This window comes from Phodopus roborovskii, unplaced genomic scaffold (genome assembly GCF_943737965.1).
Source record: "Phodopus roborovskii unplaced genomic scaffold, PHOROB, whole genome shotgun sequence".
Lineage (NCBI taxonomy): Eukaryota > Metazoa > Chordata > Mammalia > Rodentia > Cricetidae > Phodopus > Phodopus roborovskii.
In genome coordinates, this window is record NW_026126409.1 from 18,011,459 (window position 1) to 18,036,815 (window position 25,357).

At 41.0% G+C, this 25,357-nt stretch overlaps 2 protein-coding genes across 3 annotated transcripts in view; one reads left to right on the top strand and one right to left on the bottom strand.

Moving 5' to 3' along the window:
• The first annotated feature begins 1,528 nt into the window (after positions 1-1,528).
• Positions 1,529-10,444, top strand: Alg11 (ALG11 alpha-1,2-mannosyltransferase). Its single transcript, XM_051182097.1, has 4 exons — positions 1,529-1,629; positions 2,722-2,952; positions 4,936-5,867; positions 7,979-10,444. Exons 1-4 carry the CDS (start codon positions 1,586-1,588, stop codon positions 8,248-8,250), a joined length of 1,479 nt encoding a protein of 492 aa, XP_051038054.1. The 5' UTR covers positions 1,529-1,585; the 3' UTR covers positions 8,251-10,444.
• Positions 10,445-12,004: 1,560 nt separating this feature from the next.
• The window catches only part of Nek5 (NIMA related kinase 5), a 32,423-nt gene continuing 19,070 nt past the window's right edge, over positions 12,005-25,357 (bottom strand). Inside the window, exons 12-16 of one of the 2 annotated variants that reach the window (XM_051182096.1) lie at positions 24,585-24,711; positions 22,570-22,695; positions 19,434-19,565; positions 14,146-14,254; positions 12,005-12,394 (exon numbers count right to left, since the gene is read on the bottom strand). In XM_051182096.1, coding sequence (XP_051038053.1) covers positions 12,241-12,394; positions 14,146-14,254; positions 19,434-19,565; positions 22,570-22,695; positions 24,585-24,711 — 648 coding nt within the window. In that variant the 3' untranslated portion in view covers positions 12,005-12,240. The remainder of the gene's footprint in view (positions 12,395-14,145; positions 14,255-19,433; positions 19,566-22,569; positions 22,696-24,584; positions 24,712-25,357) is intronic. The other variant, XM_051182095.1, reaches the window with a different exon arrangement.

Here is a 25,357-nt window from a genome sequence, read left to right on the forward strand (position 1 = left end):
TTTAACCTGATGACCTGAGTTCAGTCTCCAGAACATACATGGTGGAAAAAGAGAACTAACTCCAGCAAGTTGCCCCTGACCTTCATAACACACACACACACACACACACACACACACACACACACACACACACACACACACACACACTAAACGGTTCAAGTGCAAAGATCATGTCAACTTTGAAATAGGGAAAGAAAGCAACCAGCAGAACCACCCACAAGGGAACCATCAATGGGCTATGGGGATACCTATGTCACTTTGTGAAATAATCTCCAAAATATGGTTACCTGGAAAAAAAAAGTCGAATATACAACGTGATTTCAATTAGGCAAGGCAAAATATTTTAAAACAACAAACACACAAATCTTTAAGAATTGTTCATATGCCTGAGACCTACAAGTGTCAGTAATACTTGCGGACAGGAGACGAACGTGAAGAACTAGAAAACAGATCTGCTTTTCTTGCTAAATATATCCGTACTGTTTGCATTTTTAAGAGGTTGCATCAATTAACTGCTTGTATTACTAAAATGAGTGCTTTTAAGCTACGGGACTTGGATGTAGACCGTATGAGAAGCCAGGCGACGACTAATCCAGCCCCAGGTAACTATTTCTGAGCAACTAGAGCTTTTTACACAGCAACCCCACGCTCAAAGTGCAGAAAAGTGCTGGGCTCGAAAAGGTTGAACGCCAGAGGACCAGAGGCATACTCGATCTAGACGGCTTTCCTCCAGACCACCCCTTGAGCTGGGCTCTGTGGGGAACGTGTCCTCAGTCACGAGTCCGGGAGGAAGCGAGGAGGAAAGCGCTTCGGGCAGGTGCGCACAACGCGCGGGTCTGGGGAACGAAACTTACTTTCTGACTGGCCTCTCTGGCTGTGACCTGCCTCTCCTGCTCAGGCACGGTCCGCACACACGACAACTTCTTCCTGGGATCCATCCCCGAGCCCAAAGGTCACCCGGTCAGGGGAGGGAAGAGCGACTTTACAAGCCAGAGAGAGGAGGCGCGAAGATGCGCATCTGCGGTTCCTAAGGACCACACGGCTCTGACCTGCGAGCCCGGGCGCTGCAGACCCGATGCAGCGAGGTTCGCGGTGCTCTGGGGAGGAGGTGCAGCCCGGGACCGCAGCCGCGGGACACCTGCTGCCGCGCAGCTCCCTCTCCACGCCGCGTCCAGCTCCTGCGGCCGCCGGGGACCCGCCGCCACCTCTCAAAGAGTGGACTCTTGAACTGGAAGATCAGCTCGCCGCCCGCCCGGACCTCCCATTGGATCCCAACCGGCTGCCCCTTCCGCGGTGGGGGCGGGGCGGGACGCCCGCAAGGGGTCTTCCAGCCTGGAGGGGGGGCGAGGTCAGGGGACGCTGTCCATCACAGACCCAGACCACGCCCCCCGGCTCCCCCACGCCCATCACCACTGTAGTGCGGCCCAAGTGGGCGGGCCCATGCGCGCCCCGCCTGTGGGAAGCGGCTGTTTGGCAGCCCGTAGGAAGGCGGCGGGGGCGTGGCTAGAACGCACGCTTCCGCGGGAGCCAATAGAGTAGAAGAACAGCCGAGCGCTTCCGGGCTGCGAGATTGGGGGTGGGCAAGATGGCGGCGGACAGCGGGAGCTGGCAGCTGGACGCGCTGCTGAGGTGAGGAGCTTGGGGGCCTGAGCTCAGGGGGTGTCCCCTCCTCGGTGGACGTACTTCGGGCAGCCCAGCTGGACTTTGCCGAGGAGCTGTCTTTGTCGTGCCTCAGTTTACCGCAGATGTTACTGGCCGAGCAGCTGTTTGCCGCTCCTCTCTCTCTGCTTCTCTGATTCTCGACCATCTGTTGATTTACTCTTTTCCAGTTTGAGGTTTAATTTATAAATACATTTTTAAAGATAAATGTTATTTTCTATGTAGAAACTTATGTCATAGAAATAATAAATAGGGATGCTAACCTCCAGGTGATTACCACTGTTGTGATAGTTCAGAAGATGTTCCTGACTTATGGATGCCTCTACTGAAGTTCTGCCAACACTTTGTCAGGTTAACATTTTAGAGCCAGCAGCCCGGCCATGGTGGCGCACACCTTTAATCCCAGCACTCTGGAAGCAGAGGCAGGCGAGTCTCTCTGAGTTTGAGGCCAGCCTGGTCTACACAGTGAGTTCCAGGACAGCCAAAGCTATACACAGAGATACTTTGTCTCAAAAACGTAAAAGAAGAAAAGGAAAATTTAGAGCTAGTATAACGGCTTTGTGAGGAACAGTGGATATATGCTTTTGCCAGATAGATGCACCTTCATTTTTGTACTTTCTGCTTCAAGTTCTAAGGTGATTGTTAAAAATATAAATAAGCTGGCCAACAATGGTGGTGCACGCCTTTAATCACAGCACTCAGGAGGCGGATGCAGGAGGGTCTCTGTGAATTCGAGGCCAGCCTGATCTACAAAGCCACACAGAGAAACCCCATCTCAAAAAAACAAGACAAACATATATATATAGTATTTTAATTAAATACGGGTAAATATTGACTAGGAATTAAATGTTTACCTGGCATGTATGAGGCCCTGAATTCACTCACCACCCCTAGAGGTGGGGGAGTATTAAAAATAATTGGATATTTTGTTGTCAGACTTACAAGCTACAGAAATTCTCTCGGATACTAAGATATTAAGCAAATATGTAAAAGTAAACTTTAATTTGTAGCCTTATTTTTAAATTATCAGCAGATTGATTTTTCACCTTTTATTTATTTCAGATTTTTTTATTCACTGTTCTTTCCTGGACTAATTATATGTGGCGTTCTGTGTGTGTGTTTGGTCATTGTCCTTTGGATAATCAGAAGACATCTACAGAGAAAGAAAAAGTCAGTCTCAACCAGCAAAAATGGAAAAGAGCAAATGGTGGTTGCATTTTTTCATCCTTACTGTAATGCGGGCGGTGGAGGAGAGAGAGTTCTCTGGTGCGCCTTGAAAGTCCTGCAGAAAAAGTAGGTATGCATCTTTCTTAGCTAATAAGCTGTACTGCTGCTTGACTCCTAAGAGCATACTGAATTTTAGGTTCAGCACAGTGTTAACACAGCAATCTTTACAAAAATGAAATAAGTAACTATATAGTTTAGGTGAGCATTTGTGTATGCTTGTGTGCTCATGCATGTAGAGGCCCAGAGCTGATGCTGTGTGTCATACTCAGTGCTCTCCACTTTTTATTGAAGCAGGATCTCTATCTGAACCTGGACCTCAGGATCCTGCAAACATAGCTAGCCAGCTTGCCCAGAGAGTCCCATGTCTCTACCTTTCAGAGTGCTGGGATTATACACAGCTGCCACTATTTTTTTTTTTTTTTTTTTTTTTTTTTTTTTTTTTGGTTTTTCAGGACAGGGTTTCTCTGTAGCCTTAGAACCTGTCCTGGAACTCACTCTGTAAACCAGGCAGGCCTCAAACTTACAGAGATTTCCCCCTACCTCTGTCTCCTGAATGCTGGGATTTAAGGTGTACACCACCACCACCCAGCCCAATAACTGCCACTTTTATGTGGGTTCAGGGGTTGTAAATACTGGTCCTCACACTTGTGTGGCATGTTTTATTCACTGAGCCATATCCTTGGTCCAAGTCTATAGTTTAATAGTTAAATATTAATATAAATAATCAGGATATAATTATGTAGGAACGTAGACACACACACACACATGTTACTTATGTGTTCAAGAGAATTTGTTACATTAGAATTAGTTAAGTACCTGAGGAAGTCTGTCTGAAAATTGGGGTACCAAAAAAGGGAACAGTATGTCTATAACTACTTTAAAATAAATTTTTAAAGGTTTTTTTATTTTATACTTATATTACCTGCATGTATAAAATGCTCCATAAGCATGCACTGCCCATTTGATCCTTATGAGCTGCCATGTGGGCACTGGGAACCAAACCCAGGTCATATGTGAGAGCATCAAGTACTCTTGACCATGACACATGTCTCCAGAGCCAAGAACTAATTTCTTAAAGGAATATGATTAACTGTTCCTAACCAGTTAAACTTCATAATGTAGAGACACATTTTTGGAAGCAATAAGGGGGAGAAATACTAAATAATGCTTTAGAATTATGATTCTGTCAAGGCTGGGAGTGTAGGTTAGCAGTTAGGAGTGCTTGCTACTCTTCCAGAGGACCTTAGGTCAGTTCCCAGCATCCAAATCAGATAGTTTATAACTGCCTGTAACTCTAGCCCTCTGCAGACCCCTTGCCAGACACACATACACTTTGGCTTTTTTGTTTATTTTCTGTGGTTCTAAAGGTTGAACTCAGGACCTTATACATGATGGACAAGTGCTCTACAGCTAAGCTACTTAAAATAAAATTTTTATTATGTACTAAAAGTGGAAACCCCTCTCATTAATATGTCAGAAATTTCTGTTGGAATTTGATCCATTTAAAACCCATAGTAGAAGAAATGGCAAATAATTAGATGACATGATTTCTTAGTCTCATCAAATGACTATAGCATAATACCTTAGACTGGATAGTTTATAAAGAAGAGAAATTTATTGCTCATAATTCCAGAGGTTGGGAAATCCACAATCCAGAGCCAAAGGATGTGACTCATTTTGTAGGTGACTGCTACTTGCTGCATCTTCATGTTGTATATTACACCTGTACAAGGTTCAGTCTTCAGCAGCAAAAACTACATTTAAAAAGGCACAATTCCTGTTAAGCCCATTGTGAGTCCCTTTCCTTTTGTGCCACTCAATAGAGACTAGATGTCAGCTGCAGAATTTGTGGGTGACAAACTACAGTACATGGTCTCATTTGAAAACTTAAGAGTAAAAAAATCTCAAGGAAGGGTGGAGTTAGTAGTTTAAATGTAATAAATGAAAAAAGGGTAGAAAACGTTTTTAGTATAAGAATAAGCTTGTTTATGACTATGAGGAAATTGTAACATTTGGCTTAAGTTTAACCTAAATTACATTTTGTTCCAGGTATCCTGACGCGGTTTATGTTGTGTATACTGGTGACATTAATGTCAGTGGTCAACAGATACTAGAAGGTGCTGTCAGAAGATTTAACATCAAGTTAGCTCACCCAGTGCAGTTTGTTTTCTTAAGGAAACGCTACCTTGTGGAGGATTCTCGGTATCCCCACTTCACATTGCTAGGCCAAAGCCTTGGATCCGTTTTTCTTGGCTGGGAAGCACTGATGAAGCGTGTTCCTGATATTTACATCGATTCAATGGGATATGCATTCACACTGCCTCTGTTTAAATATGTAGGGGGCTGCCAAGTTGGGAGCTATGTCCACTACCCCACTATCAGCACTGACATGCTCTCTGTAGTGAAGAATCAAAACACTGGATTCAATAATGCAGCTTTCATTAGCAGAAACGCCCTTCTCAGCAAAGCAAAGCTCATCTACTACTATTTGTTCGCCTATATTTATGGTCTTGTCGGTTCTTGCAGTGATATAGTCATGGTGAATTCTTCTTGGACACTAAACCATATTCTCTCACTGTGGAAAGTCAGCCATTGCACTAACATTGTTTATCCACCTTGTGACGTGCAGACATTTCTGGACATCCCCTTACATGAGAAAAAGTTGACCCCGGGACATTTGCTGGTTTCCATTGGCCAGTTCAGGCCTGAAAAGAATCACGCTTTACAGATCAAAGCCTTTGCTAAGCTGTTACATGAAAAGGTAGCCAAGTCACACCCTTCACTTAAACTTGTCCTTATTGGAGGGTGTCGAAACAGAGATGATGAGCTTCGAGTAAGCCAGCTGAGAAAACTGTCTGAAAATTTGGGAGTTCAAGAAAATGTGGAATTTAAAATAAACATTTCATTTGATGAACTAAAGAATTACCTATCTGAAGCAACAATTGGGCTACATACCATGTGGAATGAGCATTTTGGGATTGGTGAGTTTTTCTTTCCAGCAAATTGTTTGCTACTGCAAGATATGCATTAAGGTCCTTGTCTTAATTATCTTTCTATTGATGTCTTAATTACCTTTCTATTGCTGTAACAAATGCCATGACTAAGGCAACTTGTAAAAGAAGCATTGGGAGCACATGGTTTCAGGGATAGAATCTGAATTAGCAGCACGAAGGCATGGGGCAGAAAACAGCTGAAAGTTTACATCTTGATCCACAGCATAGAGTCAGAGAGAGAGGCAGAGAATGCTTTTGAAATGGCAGGGCCTGCCTCAGTGACAAACCTCCAAGACCACAGCTCCTAATCCTTCCCAAACAGCTCCACCCACTGGGAATCATGTTCTCCTCCAAACCACTACAGTTCCTGTGATTGTTCTAGAAGCCTCTTCTAAGGCTCTAAGTCACTCTAACAAATCCTTGAAGTCATATACTTAGTCTTTTCAATTCTGTTCCCTTGGAGACCCCTGACTAATACAGAGTGGCACAGGTAGCTGCAGATGTGGCAAAGATCACTGGAGGAAAATGAGAGCAAGAGTAGCCCAGTAAAGAGCTAAGTGGGCACAGGTGAGCAGGCAGAAGAGGAGGAGGCTGCACAAGTGGTCACGGATTGTGCTTGGCAAATATGGAACTGGGATTTAATGACAAAAAGGAGAGGAGCTGGGCCCCAGGCTGCACACTGAGGAAAGAAAGAGGCCATCAGTAACCTAGGGAAAGATCAGTGTGGTAGAGAACAGGAAGTAAAGGTGAACCATGATAGATGGAGCATTGAGTTACAAAAGAGCACATGGAGTCTGGAATACAGACAGCATTGTTGCTAAGTCTGTTTATGAAAGGAAGTGAAAGAGTGTAACTAGGGAAGGCTGGATAGAGTAATTTATACCTTCACATACGTCATGTGGCAGGCAATAACCAAAACTTACCCATCACCTTGCTGTTGAACACAGGCAGCTGTGTGTTTTGTGAGCAGCAGACACTTTAGTTCTCAAAGGTAGTTTACACTTTCCTTTGGATGTTTTTCTCTCTCACTTTCTGATATATATTCATCCTTTTATCATCTTGGCAATATTGCATAGTCTTCTATTTTGTGTAGTATGTTCTTCCCTGCCTTCGTTGAGACAGGGTCTCACATAGCCCAGCCTGGCCTGGAACTTGCTGTGTAACTAGGGATGACCTTGAACTATTGATCTTCCCCTGTCTATCTCCCAGTGGCTAGGAATATAGGTGTGCACCATCATATGTAGTGTTTAATGTGCTAGGGTTCAAACCCAGGGTTTCATGCATGCTAGGCAATCACTCTACCCACTGAACTATAGCCTCAGTCCTAGTATATTGGCTTTATAGGATATTTCTGTAGTCCTCCATCTACTTGCCTTTTTGAATAAAGCAGCATTATTATGACACTTTGAAGACTAAAAGGCTTAAAGACATGGTTGCTGGGGAGGTAGCTCACTGAGTATACTGCTCACTGTACAAGCAATAGAACCTAGGTTAAGCCCCCAGCAGCCATGTAAAATGCAGGTGTGACAGCATACCTGTGATCCCACTACTGGTGGTAGTAGTGGTGGAGAGTCTAATGCAGTGGTTCTCAACCTTCCTAATGCTATGACCCTTTAATATAGTTCCTCATGTTATAGTGACCCCAACCATAAAGATTATTTTCATTGCTACTTCATAATTGTAATTTTGCTACTGTTATAAATGGTAAATATCCAGTGGTCTTAAGTGACTTGTGAAACAGTTGTTCAACCCCTTCACCCCAAAAGGGTTTCAACCCACAGGTTGAGAACTGCTGGTCTAGTGGATCTTTTAGCTCACTGGCCAGACAATCTAGACAAAACAGTGAGCTCCAACATCAGTGAGTGTGTGGACGATCACTGGAGAGCACTAGAGCAAGCCGAAGTCAACCTCTGGCTTGCATGGGTACCTTCACAGACAAGCACACACAAAGAACCTTAAATTTATTTTATATCATGTTAAATAAGCAAACTTCTAGACTCAGAAATGTTTAATCAAATGTTTCTTGGGCTCAGGATTTTTTAAGTTTTGTTCATCAAAAACTTAAAGACTTGTGTTGTTGTCGTTGTCGTCTTTCTCAGGAGTTGTGGAGTGTATGGCTGCTGGAACAATCATCCTTGCACACAATTCAGGAGGCCCAAAGCTTGACATTGTCATTCCTCATGAAGGACAAATAACTGGATTTCTGGCTGAGAGCGAAGAAGGCTATGCTGAAGCCATGGCTCATATTCTCTCTCTGTCTGCAGAAAAGAGGCTTCAAATCAGAAGGACTGCTCGAGCATCTGTAAGCAGGTTTTCTGACCAGGAGTTTGAAGTGTCGTTCCTGTCTTCTGTGGAGAAGTTACTTACATAATGCCAAATCTGTACACATTGTAGATATGTTATACAAAATGGAACTAGGGGTGTGGAGCAGAGGTAGAGCCTGTGCAAGGTCCTACATTCCATCCCCAGCATCAAAAAGTAAGAAGAAATACTTCATTTGGAAACACCTTCCCATGTAAATATTTTCTAAATGCATTCTCTATTGTAATAAAGGCAACCTGAGCAATATTTTCAGCAATGTGTATATAGAGAAGGTAGTGTTTAACAAAATGACAAAATTAGCTGTATGGAAAAATTAAGCTCATGTAGCTTAATATGCATTAGAATTTGGTCACAAAATCTGAACAGTACAAATCTCAAAGAAAAAACTACCAATCAAATATTTTTATATTCATCTTTTAACTTTTTGAAATTTCTTCCTTTCCTTATTTTAATCCTTGAATATTCCTGCCTCCACCTCCCAGAATGCTAAGGTTGGAGGAATGCAGTAACATGTCCAGTATATGATGAGCCTCACAGAGGCTAGACAAGCACTCTACCAACTGACTTGCATCCTAAGCCCCAGATCTTATTTTTCGAATCACTTTACTTTAGAAGAAAACTTACTGGGTATTTGTTTTATGATGATGCTGGAGAGAGAATGTAGAACCTCAAAGTGTAAAGTCAGAGCAGGGACATCTGAATCCCTAGCACTACAGAGTGCACGGAGCCAACCTCAGCCAAAGACTTCCTTCTAAAGGGAAGGGAAGTTCTGAGAGAAACAGCAGGTAATTGCTGGCACTTTGAAATTTATTCTTATATTTTGGGAATAAATTCTGTTAGAGATTAAACACAGAGCCGTGCTCATGGTACACAAGTGTTCAAACCTGTGAGTGCTTTACCCCAACCCCAAGTCCTAGCACACAGCAGCATGGGTAACTCTTTTGAGTATACCTAATAATTTTCTTAAAAGGAAAAAGCAGCTTCAAACAGGCATCTCTAACCCTACTCCAAAGCATCAGTCAAGAGATGGAATGACTGATTTCTTCATGGGTGTGTACAGATAGGTTGAAGTCAAAACACAGACAACAATCCTTCCCATAACTAGGTTTGTGTGGAAGTTTGTTAGAGCCAACCACAGTTCTTTTCTGTGAGTTTCTCATTTTTAACAGTCCTACCCACGTAATACTAAAAGTCAGCCTCAATTCATTCAAGAGAATATCAAGCTAAGTTGCTTTTCTGAAACTATGTCATATCATGGTGCCCCCACAGTGTGAAGGATCATGAGATGACATTTTGGTCGTAGTTAGCATTCTGGGCTGGACCTCGCTTCACCATTTACGGATGTCTGACCTGCTAACACTAAAGCTATGCCTTAATTTTTCTTTTATTCTTGGATACTTCATCTGAAATCAAGCTTTACCTTCAGAATTATGATGCAAGATATGAAGTGTATAAAGCTACTCTAAAGATTAAGCATTGCTTTAGCAAAAGTAGCAACCAAAAATACAGTGACCTGATTGGGAAAATGATGTATGAAGTATGTGCCGGCGTGGCTTTTAGCCCACTCTGTTATTTTATGGCTAGTCTTTGAGGTAAGATTTGGCTAAAGCTCACTCAGCCTACCCATTGACACAAAATAATAGGACTAAAGATTATAGAAATTGGAATGAAGAAAACAGGATGTGATGAAAGAAAGGATTCTTGATTTCCTAACACTGTTACACTAACTTATCAAAATTATTTTCATGAATCCAAAGCATAAAATACGGTTTACATGTATATTCTTTTCCATGTTCCTAACAAGCTACTGCAGATTTTTTTTTTAACTAGATTTCAGGTACTGTGCAAAATGTCAAGGCTCATCTTCAACTGTTTCTAGGAAACTTTTGAGTGGCTATTAAGTCCTCTACAGTTGTGATTTTTCAGTGGTCCAAGCATTCTCTCTCTTGAGTTCACAGCACTGGGGATTCACATTGCTACTTTACAGTGAGTAACATCACAACTCTGAAGTATATGTTACATAGTCTTTGTATAATATATTTATAAATAATTGTGATGTAGAGCTATTGATACAAAATCTACTTGTATCTAAATCTGATGGGTGATTTCTAATTCAATTAAAATATTTATATTATTTTTCCACTTCCTCTTTCCCTTCAGATCTTTCTACCTCTGGAATTCCTGGTCTCTTTTCCTTTAATTATTATTGCTACATGTGTATGCAAATAAATGTGTAAATGCAACCTGCTGCATCCCTTTGCTGTTGCTTGTCTGTGTTTGTTTTTAGGGATGACGACTGGTATTGGAAAACCAGTTAGGGGGTTCATCCCTGGGGAAAACTAATTCTCTTAGCAGTCATTAATTCCCTGTAGCTCTTAATCTAGGGAGGAGGCTGTCAACCTGTGTACTGAGACCCCTTTGGGGGGGTCACATATCAGATATCTTGCATAGAAGATATTTACATTACTATTTATAGCAAAATTACAGTTATGATGTACCAATGAAATAATTTTATGGTTGATGATGAACTGTATTAAAGAGTCACAACATTAGGAAGGTTGAGCACCACTGATCTAGGGATTATGCCATGTAAGATTTCCTCATCCAATTTGATAGTTCAACTGATGTGGTCAATGCTCAGGTCTTCTTTAGGCATACTGTTGAGATTTTGTGGGTACAGATTCCCTGTCTGTCATATCTAAAAGAATATTGCAACAGACTACCTGGTTCTCTAGCTCTTAAAATCTTTTTGCCCTTCTGTAATGTTCAATGAACCTTGGGTGTAAAGGTTGTGTTGTAGTGTATCAGTATTGGGGCTGGGCACCACATAAAAAGATGTTCTCTACACTTTGAGCAGATGTAGAGTTCTGTAATGGTCTGCATCTGCTGCAAAAAGAAGTGCCTGTGGTGAGAGCTGGAAATTACACTTCTCTGTGGGTATAAAGATAAGTATCTAAAATGCAGTTAAGAATTACACTGGTTTATGAAAGTGGCAGTAATACATCCTTCTCCAAAAGCCATGACCTCACTAGCCAGGCATGATCCCTTCTGTTGAGTAAGTCTCAACACTCTTAGCAGCCAAACCATCTCTCCAGCCCTTTATAGATGCTTTAAGTGAGTTAGAAATAGTTATATCTCACATACTTGGTTTGGTGTTGGGAACCAAACCCAAGTTCTTGTGCATGCTAAACATGTAGCTTATCTCTGAGCTATACCACCAGCCCCCATATACCTTACTTTAATAATTTCCAGAGTATTTTACAGGATCATAATATAAGCAAAATTATGATAAGTACCAGTGTTGTTATTAGTACTTTCAGAATATGTTTCAGAATGTTATTTAAAAGTATTCCTGACTCCAAAACCTTGATATGAATAAATGTGGAGTGCATCTGTGTTCATGTCAGTGAATACAACAGAAAAGTTACTTCTTTTACATAGCTATGATAGGAACTTCTGCAAATTTCTAGAAGAAAATTGGTTTCTGCAATTTACCTCATTTCTCCTGCTGTCCTTCCTCTTAACTCTACTTGCTCCAAAATGTAAGATCACCCTACCTTTGGGAAAACAACAGTTCCTGAATTCTATCGCTATTTGTTCCCTTGGACTCTATGTAAATGTTACAAGATACTTAGAAGGTAAGTGGAAGGGTTAGTACAGTTTTACTACCATTTGAGCAAGGACCAATAGCTGCCATATTACAGCCAAAGCTGGGTTGTTTTTTGTTTGTTTGTTTGTTTTGTTTTGTTTTTCCCTAATAAATTTCATTTTAAAGACAAACACATAGAGATAGGAACAAATAGTTTCAATTTAATAGAGCTAAGCTAAAAACAGCATTCATCAGAGTTGTCCCCCAAGAGCATAATTAGGGCAAAGTATAACTCAGTAAGATAGTGGATTTTCTTTAAGGACATGAATTCCCATCAATGAGAAATAAGCATTACTCATACTTGGACATTTTGACTAGCATTGGATGATCTGTGGCTTTAGCAATACAGATTAGACAGGCCAAACTCTAGTTAGACCTTCACTGGGTTTTCTAGACTGCCAAGTTTATCCTTTCTTTCTCTCCTGACTTTTCAGCATTCTTGGAGGAGCTGGGAGCCTCTTCTCTTTCTTCTGTGGAAGTTGCAAGTTTTTCTAGGGATTCTATTATTTCACTTCTCAACTCATCTTCAGATTCTTCAAATTTCCTGAAAGAATAAGCAGTCAAAATCAGTGTTATGATATAAATGCAGTAATAGGAAAACTAGTTTCTTTTTTCATTCCCTGCTTCCACCTAAGTGTTAATACAAGTAGGATTTTCATCAGATAACAAATTATTATATCAACCTGGCTTAGGGAGGAAGTATATGTGACTGAATGTGTGTAGATACAGACGCAGGTGCCTACATACATTCATGCAAAGGCCAAAGAAGGACATGGGGAGTCCTGCTCTGTCACTCTGCATTATTCATTCAAAACTGTTCTTCATTAAACTAGGCTCCAGCTAAGCCAACAATCATATTGCCTGCCTCTGCTCACAGCACAGGATATAGGCACACAAAGCCACACCTGGTTTAGGTGGGTGCTGGGCTCCGAACTTAGTTCTTCATGCTTATGCCTACCTAGAAAAGAAAAGTTTACTGTATAACATGGTTACATTGGGCTGGGGGTGTGGTTCAGTTGGTACAGTGCTTGCCTAGCCTATAAAGTCGAGCCCTTGCTACACGTACTGATTAAAGATGGTGCACATCCCTATAAACCCAACACACAAGAGGTGGAAAGAGAAGATACAGAAGTTTAGGGTTATCCTTGACTACACAGCAAGTTTGAAGCCAGTCTGGAATTCCTGAATCCCTGCCTCAAAAACAGAAACAAACACCACCCCCATCAAATGGTTACTCTAGAAGCAGCCCCATGTAGCTTGTATGTAGTGTTTGTTCACTATAGCAAGAGGTCATGTGATTCAGGCATAGTGGTGCAGGCCTGTAATCCTAGCACTCAGGAAGCAGAGGCAGGTTGAGTTGGAAGCTCTCCTAGTCTATAAAGTGTGTTTCAGGACAGCTAGGACTACACAGAGAAACCCTGAATATAAAAATAAAAACAAAAGCAGCCATGTGGAATGACTGACTAACTTACACCATGTTTGTTTAAGTGTACACTATGAGGTAAACACAAAGATGAAATCACCTAACCGTACATTTCCAAGAGCTAATCCTTTTATTAAGCAATGTGTGGCTGTAATTAACCAAAGGAAGATCTAGATGAAGATAGAGACATGATGGCTTGCCTTTGTAATTCATGGCAATGGATCTTAGAAAAAGTATTTCCCCATTCCTATGAGTACGAAGCAGCATGGGCCACCATAAAATGGACTGAGAAAGTAATGGGAGGCAACAAAGGTGACAAAGGACAACAGATAAGGGCCCAGCCCTGGAAGAGATTTGAGCATTTTGGTGGTGGTGGTGGTGGTTGTTTTGTTTTTGTTTTTGAACGTGTTTAGATGATTGAGAGAAAGCAGTACAGATGGGAATCCCTTATCCAAAATGCTGCTGCTCCTACACATTTCAAATTAGTTCTAAACCTGTAATATAAACATGGAAAATTACAGGGCTTGGGGAAGTGATTAGGCCATGAGAGCAAAGCTCTAATGAATAGGACATTGCTTTTATAAAAGAAGCCTGATGGAGTGTTTTTCCATTCCACTCAGTGAGCAGAGTTAGACAGTATCTTTGAGCCCAGGACTTAGTCTTCACCAGACATCAAATCTATTAACATCTTGATCTTTAAGTCAACAAACTGCAAAACTGTACACCTTCATCATTTATAAGTAACCTGCTCTAAAGCTTTTTGTTTTAGAGGGGATAGAGCCCAAACAAATCCATTTATGTTATAAAACGTGGTCCTCTTAAGAAGGACTCTATGGGCCATCCTCCATCTCACTTGCATATGACCTACTCACATATCACCATCCCATCCTGGATCCAGTTGCTCATCAGCCACTTCAATGCCAGAGGCTACCTCTGCCTCTTCCTGGTCTTCTTTAGGAAGCTGTGGTTTTATCAATTCCACTGAAAGAAATGGTAAAGATTAAGGTAGACTCATCTATGCACCTGATCAACAACATATGCCCACGATCCTATGGTGAATGCCATCCATGATGTTAAAACAAGACACTGATAGGGATACCAGCAGATATGTTGTGGTTTGGATGAGAAATGTCCCCCACAGACTCAAGTGTTTGAATAGTTGGGCCCCAGCTGGTAGTACTATGTGGAGAAGTTGTGGAACCTTTGTGAGATGTTTCCTTGGAAAAGAAAGTGGATTGCTGTGCAAAGAGCTTTGAGTTTCATGTCCAGCCCTACTTCCTGACCCATCTCTGCTTCCTGGTGCTCCGAGGTGTGCAAGCAGCTGCCCATACTCCTGCCACCACAGAGACATCTTCTGCCATGTCCTCCTGGCCATGATGGACAGTGGCTCCTCAAATTATGAACCAAAAGAAGTCCTTTGTCCCTTCAGTTGCTTCTTGTTGAGTGTTTAATATCAGTGATGAGAAAAGCAATTAATGCAATGTTCAGTTGTTTGGAGATGTGCTAAAGATAGTAGGCAATACAAGAAGACATTTTTTAAAAAACTGAGTATCATGATAAAGATCAGACAGAAAGAAACAGAATTACCCCATTTGGTGGTTGCATACAAATTATAAGAAAAGTATGAGTATCGAAACTCAAGACTTGTTCAAACTAAACCATCCTTATTCTCCTCCATTTCTGTTAAGTCCAGTGCACATCTGTGCTTTATGCACATGGTGGTGTGGTCTGCAGAACAAACCCAAAGTCCACACAGACACACCTTCACCACTGGTAGTGAGGCTTTGTGTCCACTCTTAGTATCTCAGATAATCCTCTTGATCTGGGCATGGTAACATCTGCCAGGAACATAGCACTTGGGAAGCAGAAGCAGGAGGATATACGAGTTTGAGGCAGCCTGGGTCATACAAGATATCAAACACGCTTTTATTTCTGAGACAAAACACCAAGGTCAATTGCCTGCTTGGATGGGATGTGACCTCCTCCTTGCATTATATTTGCATAAGCTTTTATTATTTCTTTTTGAGAGCAGAAAACTCCTTAGACCTTTTTTCCTTTCACAAGCTTCAGGATTTGTTGAGTGGGGTCCCATCCTGAGAGTACCACTGTCTTTGTTCCCATTTGAATCCAGCCTCTTTTCTGGCACAAGCCTTGGCTCCAACATCAAACTTCCTGATGATCTTTTTTACTTCAAACTGTACATTATTTTGTATTTCTTTTCTTTTTGCCCTGCTTGCTCTGTTCCATTATACAACTGCATAAGAAAAATTACTAATAACCACAAACAGAGTCTATTTTCAGGATTTTTGTTTGTTTTTGGGTTTTTTTTTTTTTTTGAAACTTCACTTGGTTACACAAGTATTCTCCTCTCCCCAGTCTATGCCACTATCTGTTGTCATTTGTTTCCTTGGTCTTGACCATTCAGACTTGGATAAGATGAAATCTCAAAGTGGTAGCTAAAGAGACTGAAAATTGTTTTAAATGTTTCTCAGCCATTTGCATTTTGTCTCGAGAATTCTGTTCAGATCCAAAACCACTTTTAACTGGGTTGTTTGTTTTCTTCATGTTTTTGAGTTTTTTTTTTTGTATATATTTCTAGACAATAGTCTTGATTTTAATGCAAATTGGTACATTGCTTTTATTATGTTAAGATATGTCCCCTGCATCCCTAGATTCTTCAAGACTTTAATCACAATGAGATATCAGACTTTGTAAAAAAAAAAAAAAAAAAAAAAAAAAAAGCTTTTTCTAAGTCTAATGCGCTGATCATGGGATTTCTGTCCTGATCATCTATTTGATGTGTTCCTGAATTTGGTTTATAAGTTTTTTATTGAGAATTTTGCATCTATGTTGAATGGAAAACTTGGCCAAAAATTTTCTTCCTCTCTTGGTGTGTGTGTTGGGGAGGGGGCAGTCGGGTTGGATATTTGTCTGGTTTGTGTATCAAGGTGACCCTGGCTTCATTAAAAAAAAAATTTAAAGTGCTCTTTTTCTACTTTATGATATAATTTAAGGAGTGTACTTGTTCTTCTTTGAAGGTCTGAAGGTTTAAAGACTTTGAAGAATCTACCTAGGTTGCACATTTTTTAGTTGGGAATTTCATTATTACTTCCATCTTAATTGGCTGTTGAGTCTATTTAAATTAATTACTTCAATTTGATTTAATTTTGGCAGGTCATATGTATTAAGAATTTCATCCTCTTTTATCTTTTCTTTCTTTCTTTCTTTTTTCTTTTTCTATATTTCCCAGTTTGGTGGAGTATAGTTTTATAGTGCACTGTGATTCTCTGAATTCTCTGAGTGTCTATTGTAATGTCTTCCTTTCATCTCTGCTTTTATTAACTTGGGTCTTCTCTCTCTTTCTTTTTTGGTCAATTTGGGTAAAGGTTTGTCAATCTTGATAATCTTTTCAAAGCACCAGCTCCTTTTTAAATTGACTTTTTGTATACGTTGTCACAATTGTTTCTGTTTCATTGACTTTGGACCTGACTTTTATTATCACTTCCCATCAACTCTTTTTGAGTATTGTTTGCTCTTATTTTCCATGAGCCTCAGGTTTAACATTAAATTATTAATGTTCCATCTCCAGATTTTTTATGAAGGCACTTAGTGATATAAACTGTGCATTTATGAATGCTTGCATTGTGTTCCATAGATTTGGGTATGTTGTGTTTTCATTTTCATCCAGTTCTAGGAAGTGTTAAACTTCCTTCTTGACTTTTCCATTGACATAATTTTCATTTAATAGTATATTGTTAACTTTCCACGAGCTTGTGTGCTTTCTGTGCTTTCTATTGCTGTCGATACCCAGCTTTATTCCTTTGTGGTCAGATAACACGAAGGATGTTGTTTCAATTTTCTTGTGTATATTTGTTGAGACTTGCCTTTGTCATAATATGTGGTTGATTCTGAAGACAGTCTCATGGGCTACTGAGAACAAATAAAATGTATTCTTTAGTGTTTGGATGCAGTGTCCTCTAGACCTCTGTTAGATCTATTTGATTTATGATGTCATTTATCCCCACCATTTCTCTATTTAGTTTTTGTATGGATCATTAAGAGTGCCCAGTATTACTGTGTCAGAGTTAGTCTGTGACTTTAGATTTAACAGCATTTGTTTTTATGAAAGTGGGTGTCTCTCTGGTGTTCAAATGTTTAGAACAGTAATATCTTCTTAGATTGTTTTCCTTTAAGGAATGTAAAATGTCCTGCCATATAACTTTTTATTAGTTTTATATTTACATCTATTTTGTCAGGTATTAGAATAGCTATATATACTTGTTTCTTTATTCCTTTCATGTTCAGAATAAAAATCCATCGGGGGCCCAGCTATGTGTGCTTGCCTGCTTGATTGACAGGACTACACACCCTTCTGCAGAAGTAAACATTTTTTGCCTTGCTGAAATACTTTGGATCATGTGATCATTTTCTTGGAACACTCAAATCCATTTCTAACACCCAGGCTGTCTCAAAGGCAAGGTCTTCCAGCCTCTGCTTCTGAAGTGCTAGAATCACAGGTATAGAGCATCTTGCCTGACCTATGATTGATTTCCCCAGAATGAATTTAATGTACTCATCCTAGGGAAAAAGTTAAGCAATAACAAAGATATAAACATTGCAGGAAAGAGTTATGCAACATAGAAAATTATATTTTGATTCAGTGGAAAATAAATCACTTAGTGATAAACCTAAGTTTAAACAAAGATGAATAATTATATAGTAACCATTTTGACTCAATAAGAAAATCTGTTAATCAAAATATAACATACATTAATCAGGTGTGGTGGTGCATACCTTTAATTCCAGCACTCAGGAGGCATAGACATTGTGTGTGTGTGTGTGTGTGTGTGTGTGTGATGTGAGATTTTATATATATATATGTATGTGTGTATGTATATATATACATACATATATATATATGTATGTATAATACATAATGTAGCTGTATGTAATGATGTGTGCTTGTCATCCCACCTACTCAAGAAGCAGGAAGGATCACTTGTGCCTTTGACGTCTTCTTGACAACACAAAGATTCTAGCAAGAAAGAGGGAAGGGTATTACTTTAAAAATAAAGAAAACTCAGAAGACAGAGGTAGGTGGATCTCTGTGAATTCAAGACCTAGTCTACATAGCAAAGAATTAGTGACACACGGTCATTTAAAAAAAAAAGTGGAAACAAAACAAAATGAACTATATTGGTTTGCATCCTCTACCCATAGGAAAATAAAGTGAACCCACTGAATACCTATCAGAGCTGAGCAATGCTAGATTATTTTCCCAAGAATGCCAGTCATTTTCATCAGTTGTCACCTTCAAATGATAAAAATTATACCTCTATCCTTAGAAGTTCATGCCAATTGTTACATCACTTGGAAACAGCTTGGTTAGAGCAAATCAGACAAGGCAAGATGTGTTCCCAGTTCTCTCTCCAAGCCAAATGCACTGTTAGCACCTTTTCTTTAATCTGATGTCTTTTATTTAAATATTTTTCTCTTGTTGCTTCTTAAGTAGCTGGGCTACACCACTATTGATATCAATGATGTCACAAGGTTGGCGGCTGTCCACATTGCAGCCCACAGACTGTGCAGTACCAGGATCTCTTTAATAGTTCCAGAAAGTTCTCTGGCTAAAGACCGGTGTCACATCTGCTGGGCAATGCTGACAATCTCATCGAAAGTGATATTTCCACTGTGTTTAATGTTCTGCTTCTTTCTGTCTCTTGGTGGCTCCTTGAGGGCTTTAATGATCAAGGCAGAGGGAGAGGGCACTACCTCCATCTGGGCCTGTCTGTTCTGGATGGTCAGTTTCACTGTAATCCTCAGACTTTCCCAGTCACCAGTTGCCTTGGCAATGCCATCACCAACTTTTTTTGGAGACAGACCCAGTGGACCAAACTTGGGGCCAAGGCAGATGTGGCACCAACCTCACCTCTGGCACACCTCAAGTACATGACTTTGATCTCATTGGGATCGAACTTGGGTGGCATGGTGGAGGCGTCAGGTATCAGATTAACCCAGATTCAGAACAACCAGAGAAAGTTGCACTGTTACCTCCTCTGAGCCAAAAGCCAAAAAGCCTGTTAGCACTTTTCTGTGTTCATAAAGCATCTACATAATTCCTTGGGGGTACCAGTAGCTTCGTTAAAATTAAACTACATACTAGGTTCTCCTTTACTGGCTGACGATGAGCTACTGCAGGCATGTGCTGCTGTCAAAGCACTCAGGGTCCCTGGCACATCACACCACCACCTCTTCCCATCTGGACTGCCTTCCATCACAATAACTTCTCCATCTGAAATGGATACAGCATTAGCAAAAATAAAGATGCTTCTTTGTTTCAGTTTTTATAACAGCACAGAATGTTAGAACCATGGATGTAATCACATTTCTCATTTGATTAACAAAGAGACCAGGGTATGTGTCTGTGTGTGTGTCTGTGTGTGTATGTGTGCGTGTGTGTGTGTGTGTGTGTGTGTGTGTGTGTAACAACTTTACTGCCTTTTTGTCACACGTTGATGAGAAGAGAGTCATATTTACTTTGTGAAGTATGTTAAGTTTCTATGTGCTTACTTTTTATGTTGAGTTCACCCTCAGATGTCTTACTGAATTTTAAGTCAGCTCATACACTTAGAGTAACTCACATTAGTGATACACTCTTAGCCTTTGGCACCCAAGGCAGACTCGTTATAGGACAGCCAATGACATAAAACCTGCGCATGTGGGCTGGGGAGAGGGTTCAGCAGCTACAAGTACTTGGTGCTCTTGTAGAAGTTTTCATCCCACATGGTCTCTTTTAACCACCTGAAACTCCAGCTTCGGGGAGATGCTGTCTATGGCCTCCACAGGTACTGTTCAAATGTGTATATATCTACCCACAGATACAAGGATACATAATTAATTATTTTAAGTGTATGTGTGATTAAACAATTTATATGCAATAGGCACTATTTGCATAAAAGCTATATACACCTTCACACATACTTTTATAGGGAGTGGGGATGAGGTAGTGTCTCATGCAGTTCACACTAGCTTTGAACTGTCTAGGCACCTGAGGATGATCTTGAACTCCCAATACTCCTGGACTCCATCTCTACCCTCCAAATGTTTGATTACAGCATGTGCCACCATTACTAATTACCAACACACTCTTTTTAAGGTTTAATTTTTCTTATTTTTAGTAATTATGTATATATGTAATTATGTATATATAGGTGTGTGCATGTGGTTACAGTACTTGAAGAGGCCAGAGGAGGGAGTTAGGTCTCCTACAACTATTTACATGGGGTTGTGAGCCACCATATTTGGTTGCTGGGAACTAAACTGCTTAGCTATCTCTCCAGCCTATTTCATCATCCCTAGATGACTTATTTATCACAATAGAATGTAAACACTGCATACGTCATTGTTATACTGTACTACTTAGGGAACAATAACAAGAAAACATCTATATGTGTTCGGCATAGATGAAAGATTTTTTCTGAATATTTTCCATTGGGACTAATTGAATCTAGAGATATAGATGGCTGTCCACTCAACTTATATCACAGTTTTAAATTTTAACCCATTCTCAGTGTTAAGTGATAAAGAGAAACAAAGGAAAGAACAATAAAAACCTCCCCTGCTTGACCCCAGAACTTTGTGCATGCTAGACAAACCCTTGACAGCAGAGTTGCATCCCTGACCCTAAGACCAATTTTATTGCTGAAAGGATAAAAATCATTGATGAAATTCTAAGTCTGTAATTAAGCTGGTGTTGGGAATTAAGTAAAGAAGACTCCTGTTGGGCACTGATGACACTCCCTCTGGAGTTCATTCTCTCCTTGGTTACTGGCCTCTTGGGCAAAAAATTGCCTTGACACAACTACTGACTTTGGACATACTGTCCTACTGTGCTTACAGGAAACAAACATAGAGAATGCTGAAACTTGCCAAGTCGGGGTAAGACAGTCTTTCAACTTCCCTGCTTCTGTGTTGGTCAGTCAGATATTCTAGGCCTTAGCCAAAGTTAGTTGCCCCTATGTTGCTGTGAGACTATGGGAGACTGTACAGGTACCCTGCTGTTTCTGTCTTCACTGTACCTTTTAGAAGCTGCTCACCTGAACTTCCTGCCTACCTTAGTATTGTTATCTTCCTTCTCAGGTCCTTGATGAAGTTGAAGATTAGACTGTCACAATTATTGTCCTCTCTTCTTAGATAGAAATGTTAGGCACAAGACTTAAACTTTCCAATTTAGGACAACTTCATAGTAATCTCTGTTATACCTTTACCCTGTGACTGGACATGTGATGGGAGATGTCATTCTGTATATGTTTCTCATACTGGTTAATAAATAAAGCACTGTTGGCCAATAGGAAAGGAGGATAGGAGGGACTAGGAGACAAGGAGGAAGAGGAAGTAGTAAGGAGGAGCCAAGATGGAGAGTCTGGAGAAAGCAGTGTGCCGGCCAGCTCCCCAGTAAGAGAAATACATAGATCAGCAGAAATGGGTTAATAATTAAGGCAGAGCTAGCTGATAAGAAACAAGTAACCGGGCCAACAGGATTATATCATATACAGAGTCTCTGTGTATTATTTGGGGCTGGCGCAGCGGCAAGACTCGGCGGCGGGCGGAAAAACCGTACTCTTTACAGACATGTAGCTTTTGCCAATTGCTCTTTGTTGAGTCACTGGCAGTAGGTCTTAATTTGTATGTTTTTACCTTTCCTTCTCCTAGAGTATACTTGATATTTGCTATTACTGTATATAGTTTTGTATCAAGCCTTTTTTCTTTAGACTAAAAGGGGAACAGTAGTGATAGGTCTGCCTCCACTCCTATAGCATGTTCAAAAGGCGTGGTCACAGGTGCAGACATGGGGTGGAGGGAGGAAAGGGTTTGAGGTCAGAAGCCCCTTCTAGTCATGGAAGAAGGCCTGTCTGCTCATAACAGGAAGGCCGCAGCAGTTACTGATTGCTTTCCATTTAAGCTATTTACTAATAAACTTCACTTCAACTTACTGGTCTGGTGAATCTATATATCCATGCCTTTAGACTCCCCTCCTTGTTTCTCCTTTCTCACTTAGGAAAGACAGCAGGTGTGATTTTCTTCCTTTACTTTTGTATGACAGAGCCATCAATTGCTAGGATAACTAGCAGACAAGTCTCAACTTGATACTCCTGAGGCCAAAACAATGTCTGTGCAAAATTAGCTTAGTGCCCAAGAAGTGACAACTATTCCAATACAATATGTGCTGGCAGCACAGTTGTGCCAGGCCTGGTTTTCCCTGGCTGCCAGTTGACAATAACTGACCAAAGACTCACCATCAGGCATGGTGGGGCAGGTGGAGGTGGCATCCGCTGTTGCCATTATTTGCAGCAGAGTCTGAGGTGCTCTGGTATCCCACTGCCTCCTGTTCTCCACAGCAACGATATCCGAAAAGAAACCCTCTTCGAGAAAGAGAGTAACTCATTAGTTCCATGGCAGCCAGAGTATAATGGCCACACCAAACAATTCTTAGGGCCTGTCCTGGTTTGATTTCTACTGTGACAAACACTGTGACTGAAAGCAATGTTTGGAGGAAAGGGTTTGCTTCATCTTACAGCATAGGGCTCATCATGAATGAAGTCAGGACAGGAACTCCAGGCAGGAACTGAAGCGGAGGCCATGGGAGAGTGCTGCTTACTGGCTTGCTCTCAGGCTAACATTCAGCTCCTTTTCTTCTACCTCCCCAAATCACCTGCCCACCTACATCAGTCATCAGTCGAGGCAATGAATGCCACACAGGCTTGCCTACAGGCCAACCTGATGTGGGCTGAAACTGAAACTCACTCTTCCCAGATGAGTCTAGGGGACATAAAACTAAGTAGCACAGGGACCCAAGAGTAGGATGTCCAAGCCACAGGAACCACCATCTAACAGATCTAACACAGATGACTGAAAATGCAAACAGTTTTCAAAGTTGTTCCATTTTATCATTAATGTTTGATTATCCAGTTTAACTAAAAGCTAAGGAAATACATGAATGGACAAATCACTGAGACATCTATGAGAATTCTCACTTGACTGTTTGTACCGACACAATCTCCATTTCCTTTTCATCTCTCTCTCTCTCTACCCATTGTGCCCTTTTCTTTGTCCCAGACTGGCTGGGAACTCATGGCAATTTTATCGTCCTGCCTCTGCCTTCCATGTGCTAGGACAGCAAGTAAGAGCCACCATGCCCAGATCCACTTTTTAAAATATATTTATTTTATTATTTATTTGTGTATGTGTGCATGTGCAAGTGGCCAAAAAAATGCATCTGATCCCCTGGAGTTGGAGTTTGGTTTAGAGCCACCTGGTATGGTTGCTGGGAACTATATTAAGGTCGTCTGAAAAAAAGCCAAGGGCTTTTAACTGCCAAGTCATCTCTCCAGCTCCTAAATCCATTTTCTCTTTTAATTTTTTAATTTATTTTTTCATTTTTTTATGGGCATTTGCTTCCATGTGTTTCTGTGTATCTTATACCCACAGAGGTCAGAAACAGGGAGTCAGATCCCCTGTAACTGGAGTTATAGACAGTTGTGAGCTGTCATGTGATGCAATCCTTTAATTACAGGAAGATCACATATTAGGCACCAGACATTTAGGCTGGATCTTTGTACATATCATACATCACTCTTACTGCTACAGCAACCCTGTGTGGTTATTACTACTGCCATTCCCCATGCCTCTAAAGAGGAAAGGGGGGTTCAGACCATGAAAGTAACTTACAAAAGAAGAACTGCCCCGTGACCAGAAACCACAGTGCCAGGGAAGATTCAGACTACCAGTGGCTCCGGAAACCGGTTTCCTATGTCACCACAGTGCTCAAGGATGACAGAACCCTACCTACCAGCAGAAGGTGTGGAGGCAGAGGAAAAGTTCAGGGGCATTCTCTGAGGAGGAGCTGCCCATCACCCTGGCAATGTTCTCTGCAAAGGTGGAGGATGCATGCTGAGGTTGAGGTACTTATCACACTGGCCCAGAGAGTTGTTCAGCAGGTACTGAGAAAAACTCACAAGTGTGACATTCCTAAAACAGCTGAAACTGCATATGGGTAGAACTGACCCATATGCATGTGCATGTATGTGTGTGGTAGGAAAGAATGCTAGATGTGTGTGGGGAGGGTAGGAAAGAATGCTAGATGTGTGTGTGTGTGTGTGTGTGTGTGTGTGTGTGTGTGTGTGTGTGTAGCATGAGGGAATGCTGGATGAGGGTATGTGCAGAAAAGGAGACTGAAGCCCAGTGGAGAAAGTTGGAGACAACTGCAAATGAAAAATTCCCTTTCCTTCCACCACTTTCAAGCAACATGTACCTGCTTCTGAGTCACAGAGCTCCTCAAAGGCTCTGTCTCTGTGATCTTCATGCTCCTTTAGAGGTCTGCACTCCCGAAACCTCATGCCATCTTCAAAGTTCAGAGTATCATTTAGTTTATCCACTGCCTGAATAAATTTCACAATTTTTCATGAGAAAGAAGCCATATTGGCAGTATGTGTGTGTCCCAATATATTAATATGGTAATATATTCGTGTGTGTGTGTGTGTGTGTGTGTAAAACAAATCCATATAGTTTTAAAGGTGAAACTGATATAGAAACAACAATGCTTTTCTTGCAAATAGCAGCCTGCCTGATCACAGAACAACTCAATTTTACCCAGGCTTTCTCTTTTCTGAATCACACTACTCACTTCAGGGTTTCCTTATCCAGCCCTGCTCTCAGTATCCAACATAATATTCTCTTTCTTCTACTTTTTAAAAGACTTATTTACTTTTCTTTTATGTGTATAAGTGTTTTATCCACATGTATGTCTGTATACCACTTGTGTGTCTGGTGTTCAAGATGGCCAGAAGAGGGTGTTAGATCCCTGCAAACTGGCATTACAGATGATTGTGGGATGTTATGTGGGGAATCAAACACCCCAGGTCCTCTGGAAGAGCAACTTTTGCTCTTAACTGCTGAGCCATCTCTCCAGCTTCTCCTCCTCCTCCTCGATAGGGTTTCTATGTGCAACTTTGGATCCTGTCCTGGAACTCTCTATAGAACAGGCTGGCCTCAAATTCAGAGATCCACCTTCCTCTGCCTCCTGAG